General features: G+C 42.0%; 1 protein-coding gene across 1 annotated transcript in view; it reads left to right on the forward strand.

Moving 5' to 3' along the window:
- The first annotated feature begins 4,049 nt into the window (after positions 1–4,049).
- PAK1IP1 (PAK1 interacting protein 1) overlaps positions 4,050–12,150 on the forward strand; it is a 34,557-nt gene continuing 26,456 nt past the window's right edge. Inside the window, exons 1-2 of the mRNA XM_089682182.1 lie at positions 4,050–4,199; positions 9,804–9,966. Of these exons, the coding sequence (XP_089538308.1) occupies positions 4,122–4,199; positions 9,804–9,966 (241 nt within the window). The 5' untranslated portion in view covers positions 4,050–4,121. The remainder of the gene's footprint in view (positions 4,200–9,803; positions 9,967–12,150) is intronic.

The raw sequence follows: 12,150 nt of genomic DNA on the forward strand, positions 1-12,150 counted from the left end.
TCAGCCTAATGATGGCTTGCTTCACTGATAGTGACAGCTCTTTGGATCTCATCTTGAGAGTTGACAGCAACAGATTCCAAATGCAAATAGCACACTTGAAATGAACTCTGGACCTTTTATCTGCTCATTGTATTTGGGATAATGAGGAAATAACACACACCAGGCCATGGAACAGCTGAGAAGCCAATTGTCCCATTACTTTTGGTCCCTTAACAAGTGGGAGGTACATATGCAAACTGTTGTAATTCCTACACCGTTCACCTGATTTGGATGTAAATACCCTCAAATTAAAGCTGACAGTCTGCAATTAAAGCACATCTTGTTTGTTTCATTTCAAATCCATTGTGGTGGTGTATAGAGCCAAAAATGTTAGAATTGTGTCGATGTCCCAATATTTATGGACCTGACTGTATTTGTATCCATTTCGGATACAGATGTTTTTATTTGGAAACAAATAGATACAATGTTGCAGCCGCTAAAAATGTCAAAGAACTGTCAAAGAAATAGTGGAGCTCTCTGCAGGGACACTTTTTGCTGGACTGGAATTCTTCTTCTTCATCCTCTTCTTCTTCTTCTTCATCCTCTTCTTCTTCTTCATCCGCTTCTTCTTCTTCTTCATCCGCTTCTTCTTCCCCTTCTTCTTTTTCATCCTCTTCTTCTTCCCCTTCTTCTTCTTCTTGTCTTCCTCTTGCAGGTCACTGCTCATGCGCAGATTTTTTATCGGTAAAAAGATCGGCCGATTTGCCCATCATTGCCGCAAAAATCGGCCGATTTTTTTCAAACTTTAAGGATAAAAAAAATCTGCCAAAATACCGAAAAACGGCAGACCTATTAACCCACTAACGATCCGAAAATCGGCCGATTTTATTTTCGGCCGAAAAATCGGTCGACTTTCGACCCATCTATGCCCTGCATTACATAGGGGTGCTTTTACAGGCTGAAAAAACAAAACCGCTGAATGCCTGTATAAGCAGCATTTTTTAAGCTCCATGTTCCTGAGCCCATATGGTGCATGTGTGTAAAGAGTACATTACGGCTGTAGTTGTGGCACCTGGGAGCCACAGCTACATTATATTGTTGCCCATATGCATGCATTAGAAAAGACGCTGTACATGGCTATACAAGTGTAAACATCAGCACTCACATTTATATGCATGAGTAATGTATACTTTGCTCCAACAGGGCAAACAAAATCCTTCCTGATCCCCTAAGGCAATTATAATTCCTGGATCAACACTCTCTGGTGTTATTACCTATATAGGAAATGTTAATAGCCAGTTATATTCTGTGCAAGTAGGAATGCATCTAGCACTAAAAAAAGGGCTGTCTAGAACTAGTTCCTGAGGTTGTCTATTCAACATTTTTACAGCTTTTACTGTGAAAAAGCCTTTCCCTATGTAGAGGTTAAATCGCCCCCTTAGCCTTTGCAATGACCTTAAAATGGAAAAGGTTGCACCACGTTCCAATCACAGCCGTCATGTGATGTCGACAAAGCCGCCATTCAGTTGAACGGCTCTGCCTGTCCTCACACAGAGCCTGCTAGTGAGGAGAAGCAGAGCCGATCTGTGAGTTAAAATCACCCTGTCATAGTACCAGTGATCCACATCTGTCACAGTGCCAGTGATCCACATGTGTGATCCACATCTGTCACAGTGCCAGTGATCCACATGTGTGATCCACATCTGTCAGTGCCAGTGATCCACATCTGTGATCCACATCTGTCACAGTGCCCGTGATCCACATCTGTCACAGTGCCCGTGATCCACATCTGTCACAGTGCCAGGGGGGTATTTGTACTGTCCTGGCTTGTTAGTGTCTCAAGAAATATGATAGGCCGGCAGTACATCAGGTTTGATCAGGTGTGTTCAATTTTCAATGATTGGTACCACAGCTTGTAGGCTCTAAAAGTTTCACACAGACCAAATAATACACACCAATTGTGATTATTTTTACCAAAGCAATGTAGCAGTATACATTTTGGCCCAAATTTATGAAGAAAACGTACTTATTAGCAAAATTGTATAACAGAAATGAAGAAAAATGCGGGTTTTTTTTTTTTTTTCGGTCTTTTTTAATTTACAGAGCAAAAAATAAAAAACTCAGTGCTAATTAAATATCACCAAAAGAAAACGTTATTTGTGTGAAAAAAGGACATAAATTTCATTTGGGTACAGTGTTGCATGGTTGAGTAATTATCATTCAAAGTGTGAGCGCTGAGAGCTGAAAATTGGACTGGGCAGAAAGGGGGTAAAAGGGCCCGATATTGAGGTGGTTAGCTGCTTTGGTGTTAAAGAAAACAACAACAGGTACACTAGATGGGCAACAATGAGATGACCCCCAAAACAGGAATGGTTTTACATGTGGAGTCAACTGACATTTTTTCCCTACTCATCTTTTCTGTTTTTCACTAGTTTTGCATTTGGCTAGGGTCAGTGTCACTACTGGTAGCATGAGGCGATACCTGGGCCCGACACAGGTTGCACAGGCAGTCCAACTCCTCCAGGATGTTACATCAATACATGTCATTGCCAGAAGGTCTCAAAAGCATGGAGATTCCAGGAGACAGGCAGTTACTCTAGGAGAGCTGGACAGGGCCTTAGAAGGTCCTTAACCCATCAGCAGGACCGTTATCTGCTCTTTTGTGCAAGGAGGAACAGGATGAGCACTGCCAGAGCCCTACAAAATGACCTCCAGCAGGCCACTGGTGTGAATGTCTCTGACCAAACAATCAGAAACAGACTTTATGAGGGTGGTCTGAGAGCTCAACATCCTCTAGTGGGTCCCGTGCTCACTGCCCAGCACCATAGAGCTCAATTGGCATTTGCCATTGAACAGGAGAATTGGCAGGTCCGCCACTGGTGCCCTGTGCTTTTCACAGATGAGAGCAGGTTCACCCTGAGCACATGTGACAGATGTGAAAGGGTCTTTATACTGCCTGTAACATCATTCAGCATGACAATTCTGGTGGTGGGTCAGTGATGGTCTGGGGAGGCATATCCATGGAGGGACACACAGACCTCTACAGGCTAGACAATGGCACCCTGACTGCTATTAGGTTTTGGGATGAAATCCTTGGACCCATTATCAGACCCTACACTGGGTAATTTCAGTGGAAGCGGGTACCTGCCAAAACTAGGTACCCACTCCCCCCCCCCCAAAAAAAAAACCAAAACCTCCAATAATGTTAGGGGGGAGGCTTCTTAAAAACAGATCTTCACGTTTAGGGTGAAGTTCCCCTTTAAGTCTTGGTTTACACTTGCATGTACCCCACGGGCTGGTTGCGGGTGCAGGGATTGCACCTGTCCGCACCCACAACCACCTGCAATCAAACTGCGCTGCTCTTAGGAGACACATGGAGCTACCATTTGTTCTGGGTGGCATCCCCAGGCATTTCAGCCCGCAGCATGTTTGTGGGAACTGCATGGTCAAAAAGACTGTGTGGTTTCCTTGCGGACACGTTTTAAAAAAAGGTGCATGCACCTTCTTCCCACGGGAAACGTTAGATCGGCAGCCCATTCAAGTGAAAAGGATGCCGTGTCTGAGCAAACATAGATTGCAAAGGCCGCAATACTGTGAACTAGGCATACGCATGGTGAGGAGTCAGGAGTGTGCTCTCCTCACATCTCATGCACTTTCCTGCACCCTGCTCTCTGTAACCCAGCAGTCCTGCCTGAGGCGTTTCTCCATGAACTAGGCACACAAGCATAGCATTGCACCCCTCTTCATACAATCTGGGAAAGCCCTGAACTAGTCATTCCACTCTGCCATGTGACTGTTTCTATGCATTCTACCTCCCGCCCTTCTCTTGAACATCTCTATTCCAGCATCTACCTATTGCTTGTATTCTGTGCCATTGCCCTCTACTGTACAAATATTAGGAATAGCTGTCCTCATGATGCCTGCGCAACTTGTACACACAGCTACAAAGTACGGATCCGTTCTTCACTAAACCTGTCAGAAGTAATACTAGAAAAAAATGAAAAACAGGGCAGCGAATAAAGAAAGGACTACAACGCGAAGCCGAGCTGGCATCTTCTAAGGTCTCCTAACCTGCTATTGGAAGACCCCGGAAGTGCCCGGGCAGCTGTGTTTTGTCTACACGTGTTTCCGGTGTAGTCAGCATGGAGGATCGGCTGGAGATAGTATGCGGGTGTTATGAGCAGATATTGTTCGGTTATCAAGTCCAGCCAGAAGCAGAGGTATGCGGAGTGCATGGACCGGGGCTGGTCCTCTATACTCGGCACACGAGTCACTCTGGCATTGCTGCTGACATAGGCAGTGGTCTGCTAGAGCCAGGTGTACTCAGGTCATTGGCTTGTAAGCGTTCTGTTACCATGTAGTAATGACTAAGAGCAGGCTGCCGTGTTGTTTCCTCACCCAGGGCTGTCTATAGTGTAGATCCAGGCATCCTTGGAAACCCTCTCTGATATCTAGTGATAGGATTGGAAGCTTGTTCAGACAGGACCCTCCTTCTCCAGTGTCAGCTATTCTAAACATTGCTTAAAGGGTATATTTAACACCTTCATGCCTAATTGGCTCCTGTCTAAATAGGCCCTAGTATGTGTATGGATGTGAGTTAGGGACCTTAGATTGTACACCTCTTGAGGGTTAGGGACTGATGTGAATGTACAATATATATGTAAAGCGCTGCTTAAATTGACGGCGCTATATAAGTACCTGAAATAAATAATGCCTAGGCACAATTTTGCAACATTGACGTGTTAGTTACATAGTTAGTTTGGCTGAAAAAAAACAAAAGTTCAACCATAGGAAAAAAAAACGTACATATCATCACAACTACTTTGTACATCCAGGTGGATTATATCTTGTTTTTTTGAGGACAAATTGGGTTTCATTTGGTGGTAAATGGTAATGGATATCTCCTGATTTTTTTTTTTTCTATATCAAAGGAAAACTGGGCCAAAATAGTAAAACGTATTTTTTTTATTTAGCTGTGTGTTTCTTGTTACTACCATAACCTACCACCAAAGAACAACCCAAAATACATTTTATAGCTCTTGACGATCGCAGCGATACCATATATGTGTATGTTATTTGTACCCGTAGTACAGCCCAGAAGCAATAGTGCACATTTTGTTTACCTAAAACACACTGATACCAATTTTTTAAAAATCTTGACCTTTGACCCTGACCTTGACCCAACCACTTACCCTGGCACTGAACTAGATCAAACCTTGATCTAGGTATTTTTTAATATTTACCTTTTTTCCTTTACAAAATTTTTTTCCCTCTATGCCAGGAGTTAGAGAGATACAATGTATCTCTCTCCTCCATTCATAGCGAGAAAAAAAAAACCAAGGGGGCCAGGCTGTACAGTGACTGATCACAGTGATAGCCAATCAGAGGCTATCACAGCAATCGTGACCCAGAATCGGGAGTCCCTTGTCCCGATCGTTAGAATGACACCCCGGTCTTTGCTGGGAGCGTGCTGTGCGGCAAGGGACCCAGGGCTCTCAGTGACACCCTGGTCTTTGTGCTGCTGGGAGTGCGCTGTGCGGCATGCTCCCGGCAGAAAGACAGGCACACAAATATGCGGCCTCATGGAAAAAAGCCCGGTTCTGTGAGGCCGCATATTTGTATTATGTCGGCATCAATGGGTTGAACATCATTAGAGGAGAACTATGGTCACAGCATACACTTTCATTTTATTAAATCAGCATTTTAATAGTACAAACAATTGCTTTTTTTATCCACTGCCCTCAAGAGGATTTACCCCCCCCCCCCCCCTTCCTGACCAGGCCATGTTTTGTGATACGGCTCTGCGTTAATTTAACCGACAATTACGCGTTTTTGCATTACTGCACCCAAATGAAATTTGTCCTTTTTTCCCCCCCCCCACAAATAGAGCTTTCTTACGGTGGTATTTGATCACCTCAGCGTTTATTTTTTACACTATAAACCAAAAAGACTGCTAATTTTGAAAAAAAAGTTTTACTTTTTGCTGTAAAACATATCCAGTAAAATCTTAATTTCTTCATAAATTTAGGCCAAAATGTATTCTGCTACATGTCTTTCTTAAAAAAAAAAATCCAAAAACATGTAAATTAATTGGTTTGCGTGAAAGTTATAGCGTCTACAAATAGCGGTTATATATACTGGAATTTTTATTTATTTTTGTATACTAGTAATGGCGGCGATCAGCGACTTATAGCGGGACTGTAGCGGGCATTCTGACAGCGGGAGGGAACTAACTGACATTGACATCCCTAGCCGCCAATGGTGGTGCAGGCAGGGCAGCGCACGGACCCCCACCCCCTACCCGGAACTGCAAATCATATATATATATATATATGTGACTTTAGGCAGCCCTGTAGCAGTAATTCTGCTATAGGGCGAGGGGAAAGAGGTTAATGCAACATAAGCTTACCTGAAAATCTCTAATTGTGTTGTAAGGGCTGCCTATCTCTTCCCACAACTTCCTGGATTCCCTGCATGCCTTGTAACGTATCCTATGCTATTTAGATTCAGTTTTTAACCTCTTGGCGCTGGCCGCACGGAGCTATCACACTTGAAGGGACCACAAGCCTGCATACTGAACACAGCCTGTCAGCTTGTTAGTGCACAGTGGGGTGTTCCTGCAATTAACATCTTCACCCAGAGGTCTCAATGCCCTCTCATGCTTAGTGTGCCTTCCTAAATTACAGCTGTAGAACGTCACCAGTGCCCATGTCATGGGGGTGTGAGCAGAAAGTTAAGGAGAGCTGCATAGTGCTGCCATTTTAAAGATAAAAAAAAGTGCTAAGGCTGGATTCCAGGTTTTATTCGTATTGCATACTTACATTGGTCCAGCTTGGCACAGATACAGTGGATATACAAATTGTACAAATCCCTGTTAAAATGTCAGGTTTCTGTGATGTAAAAAAAAAGAGACAAAGATAAATCATGTCAGACCGTTTTCCACCTTTAATGTAATCCATGAACTGTACAAACTGAAATCTTTTAGGTGGAGGGAAGTAAAAATAACAAACTAAAATAATATGGTTGCATAAGTGTGCACACCCTTGAACTAATACTTTGTTGAAGCACCTTTTGATTTGATTCCAGCACTCAGTCTTTTTGGGTATGAGTCTATCAGCATGGCACATCTTGACTTGGCAATATTTGCCCACTCTCCCTTCCAAAAACACTCCAAATCTGTCAGATTGCCAGGGCATCTCCTGTGCACAGTTCTCTTCAGAGCACCCCACAGATTTTCAATCGGATTCAGTTCTGGGCTCTGGCTGGGCCATTGCAAAACTTTAATCTTCTGATAAAGCCATTCCTTTGATTTGGATGTATGCTTTGGGTCGTTGTCATGATGAAAAATGACGTTCCTCTTCATGTTCAGCTTCCTAGCAGAAGCCTGAAGGCTTTTGTGACAATATTGACTGGTATTTGGAACTGTTCATAATTCCCTCTACCTTGAGTAAGGCCCCAGTTCCAGCTGCGGTAAAAAGCCCCAAAGCATGATGCTGCCACCACCATGCTTCGTTGTGGATATGTTGTTCTTTGTGATGTGCAATGTTGTTTTTGCTCTAAACATATCTTTTGAAACTATGGTAAAAAAACCTTGGTTTCATCAGGCCATAACACATTTTCCCACATGCTTTTGGGAGACTTCAGATGTGTTTTTGCAAAATTTAGCCAGGCTTGGAGGTTTTTCTTCATAAGAAAAGGCTTCCGTCTTGCCACTGTACCCCATAGCCCAGCCTCTTGGCAGCCTTCCAAAACAGTTTTCTTCTGGTCTTTTCATCAATTTTGGAGGGACATCCAGTTCTTGGTAATGTCACTGTTGCGCCATATTTTCTCCACTTGATGATGACTGTCTTCACTGTGTTCCATGGTATATCTAATGCCTTGGAAATTCTTTTGTACCCTTTTCCTGACCGATACCTTTTAACAAAGAGATCCCTCTAATATTTTGAAAGCTCCCTGTGAACCATGGCTTTTGCTGTAGGATGTGACTAAGAAAATGTCAGGAAAGACCTACTAGAACATCTGGACTTTATTTGGGGTTCACCAGAGGCACTTTAAATGATGGCAGGTGTGTACTGACTCCTGTTTAACATGATTTTGAATGTGATTGCTTAATTCTGACCATCCCCAGTTATAAGAGGGTGAGCACACTTATGCAACCACGTTATTTTGTTCTTTTTATGTTTACTTCCCCCTAAAAGGTTTCAATTTATTTTTCAATTTCACATTAACCACTTGCCCTCCAGTGGATTTACCCCACTTCCTGACCAGGCCATTTTTCACTATACGGCGCTGCGTTACTTTAACTGACAATTGCACGGCCATGTAACTGCACCCAAATTAAATTTGTCCTTTTTTTCCCAAAAATGGAGCTTTCTTTCGATGGTATTTGATCTCCTGTTTTTTTTTTTTTTTTTGGGGTTTTTTTTTGCACCATAAACAAAAAAAGACCAACAGTTTTAAGAAAAAAACAATATTTTGGACTTTTTGCTATTAAACATGTCGAGTAAAAAAGTAGAAAAAAATCAAATTTGATCATAAATTTAGGCCAAAATATATTCTGCTACAAAATCCCAATACGTGTAAATGAATTGGTTTATGTGAAAGTTAGAATGTCTACAAATGGCGCTATATATACTAGAATTTTTTTTTTTTTTTTAATACCAGTAAGGGTGGCAATCAGCGCCTTATAGTGGGACTGCAGAGGGCATTCTGATACTGGGGGTGAAACTGACTGTCACTGACATCCCCAGTGACACTATTAAAGTGATCAGTGCTAATAAAAAGCACTGACACTGCACTAATGGCACTGGGCAGGAAATGGTTAACATCTGGGACGATCAAAGGGTTAACTGTGTGCTTTGTGTGCCTTTCCCTGTGTCCGCATATTTCTTTTTTATTGCTCTGCTATGCAGAGCAATACAAGGCAATGTGCAGGAGTTGACGGAAGAGATCTATATTGTTTACATACAGTGATACTCGGTGATCACAGGGTGCTGGTGGGGAATCACCGTCCGGGACCTGGTGATTGACAGCTGAGGCCGTCAATGGCAGCGCTGGTAGGGAGTGCGCACCCCCCTACCTGGAAATGCAAAATCATGTGTGTATATATACGTGATTTTGCGCAGCCTTGCCACCCTGTAGCAGTATTTCTGCTATATGGCGGTGGGAAAGCGATTAAAAGTGGAAAAAGTTCTGAAATGATTTATCTTTGTCTCATTTTTTTACATCACAGAAACCTGACATTTTAACAGGGGTGTATAAACATTTTATATCTACTGTACATTACTCATACAATAATATATATGCATTAGCAATACAATATGCATTACTCATACCTGATAGACTGCTGGGGAATCTGGAATTCAACTACAGTGGCAGGCATTATCTTCTGGGTTCTATGTAAGTGGCTTTTCCCTCTATGCACCGACAATACTTGCTTTGCACTTTCACCATTCATAAAATGCCCTGTATTTAGTTAGAAGGTGCTCTCTGATTGGACAAGATAGTGAAGAGGGACGGTGACACCACCCGCTCAGTTTGTCAGCACAGAGGCAGTTTGTAAGAGCTGCAGTGACATGTTAGAGATGTAGTGGCCTGGAGAGAGCAGCGGTAGATACTGACATCTATTAAAATGTCTGATTGGGCGGATTCTAGCTGTGGTTGTGACATCTTCTATAGTTTATTTAAATTTTAAGTTTTATTATTTCAAAGTTATATTTCAACAGCTGTGGTTTCATGGTACTAAAGCACTCTGACAAATTTTCTGTAGAATGGTGCCTTTGTCCATAAAATATTTGTTTACAATGTTCTTTTCTGTCTTTCAGCAATGGACGGCCACTGCTGACTTCACAAACCATGCTCACATTGCTTCCCTATCTGTGGTTGCTGTGAATAAAAGATTTGTTGCCTCTGGAAGCAAAGATGAAACCATTCAAATTTATGATATGAAAAAAAAGGTGGAACACGGAGCTTTGTTACATCACAATGGTATGTACCATGGGATAACGCCTGCAATAGACTGAATATAATGTGAACTGTGTAGCTTAAAGGACAACTTTCTTGCATATGTTTACAGTAAATATAGTGGTTACACGCATAAGTGGAAGACATACGTTATATTCCAGAACATATACAGCTTATTAAAAGCCATATACATGAGCATAACATGATTGCAACTCTCTAGAATTCCTCAGAGAAGCTGCCTAATAGGGTGAGAAGAGGTGCGTAATTAGTTGGGGGAGGATAACCAGTAACATTTAGAGACGAACAGAATGAAGTGTGATTTTATAGATTTGATGGAGGTACGCACAAGATGTAATACTTACCTTTGTGGATTCTAAGAAAGAGAATCTGCTTTAAAAAGGTGTGGTGATTACCCACCTAAACATCGCGTTAAGTGTGTGTTCAGTCAGACAAGCCCTTACACTAACTAGTTGGTAGTAGATGTAAAATATTGTTCAATCAGATTGTACTAAATATGGTCTGCTTCAGGACTACTAGCTGCATTAGTGCTTGAGACATGCACTTCGGTCCATATATATTTGGACACAGGCACAATTTTTGTATTTTTCAGGTATTTACCAAAACAGTCAAGGTATAGTTATATAATGGATATGGGCTAAAAGTGCACACTCTCAGGTTTACTTTGAATGTATGTACATCCAATTTGGAGGAAGGGTTTAGGAATTACAGCTCTTAAGAGTAGCCATCTCCCCCTTTTTTCAAGGGACCAAAAGTAATTGGACAATTGAATCCAAAGCTGTTTCAAGGCTACTCCTTCGTTATTTATTCATCAATTAAGCAGGTGAAAGGTCTGGAGTTGATTCTAATGCCGGCCATAGACGGTTCAAAAATCGGCCGATTTTTCGTCCGAAAGATCAATCGGACGATTTTCGCACTGTTAGTGGGTTAATTGGTCGGCCGGTTTTCGGGTTTTGTGCACTTTTGGATTATAGGTCACATTGAAAAATTTGTGGAAAACAACCGATTTTTGAGGCAATGATGGCCAAATCGTACGATCATTTTAACGAAAAAAAATATGCGCATGAGCCGTGACTTGGAAGGAACAGAAGTTTTGGCTGTTATATGGGGTGAACTTTATGACTTGGTCGGCCGATTTTTGTAACCGTTGGTGGTAACATCGGTTTAACGAACGACCGATTTATCGTTCGAAAAAACGCACGGTTTTCGAGCCATCTGTGGCCTGCGTAAGTGTGGCATTTGCATGTGGAATCTATTGCTGTGAACCTACATCATGCATCAAAGGAGCTGTCCATGCAAGTGAAACAGGCCATTGTAAGGCTTCAAAAACTAAACAAATCCATCAGAGAGATAGCAGCAACATTAGGAGTGGCCAAATCAACAGTTTGGTACATTCTGAGGAAAGAACAATGCATTGGTGAGCTCAGCAACATAAAAAGGCATGGACGTCCATGGAAGACAACAGTGGTGGATGATCGCAGGATCCGCTCTATAATAAAGAAAAACCCATTCACAACATCCAGACAAGTGAAGGACACTATTTTTTCCCTTTGTGCAGAATTGATGTTCTTTTTGCATGTATAATGTGTGCATATGGTTTCCCTCTGGAACATACATGTATGTTTTTGCAAGGTGGTGAACAAACACAATGAGCTCAACAGCATACAGGAAAATTGTTATACAGGATTTATAATGAAGAAAAGACATATTTGCAAGGATGGCCAATATCTGTACAAGAATTTAGCAAGAAGCTACAGAAAATATTTGATTTGACAGGCACACAGTTTGGAGCTATTTCAGTAATCACATCACATATGTTTGTATAAAGCACAGTATTGTTCACAATTTTGTTAATTGCTTTTGCACACAGCGTGAACACTCTGGCATACTTTGCTGCCCAGGGTCCCCTGGAGCTGTGTGCAGCCACTCGTAGACATGAATGGGTGTAGGCAGCTGTACACAAGTACGTGCCGCTACTTAAAGGGTGCATGGATACATACACTAAACACAGACTGCATATAATTTGAGAGATACAAGGATAACTACTCTTTAAATATTTTAAATTCTATCATGCTGCAGTCTTCTGTCACATGTTGCGTACTTGTCGGGCTGTTGATATCCATCACCACAGAGGTTGCCATTTGTGACTGCTGTAAGTGGCGGTTTTTTTTCCCCCATTACAGTAGTGCA

Source organism: Staurois parvus, unplaced genomic scaffold (assembly GCF_062004578.1).
Source record: "Staurois parvus isolate SC_StPar_1 unplaced genomic scaffold, SC_StPar_1.0 ptg000287l, whole genome shotgun sequence".
In the NCBI taxonomy this organism is placed as follows: domain Eukaryota; kingdom Metazoa; phylum Chordata; class Amphibia; order Anura; family Ranidae; genus Staurois; species Staurois parvus.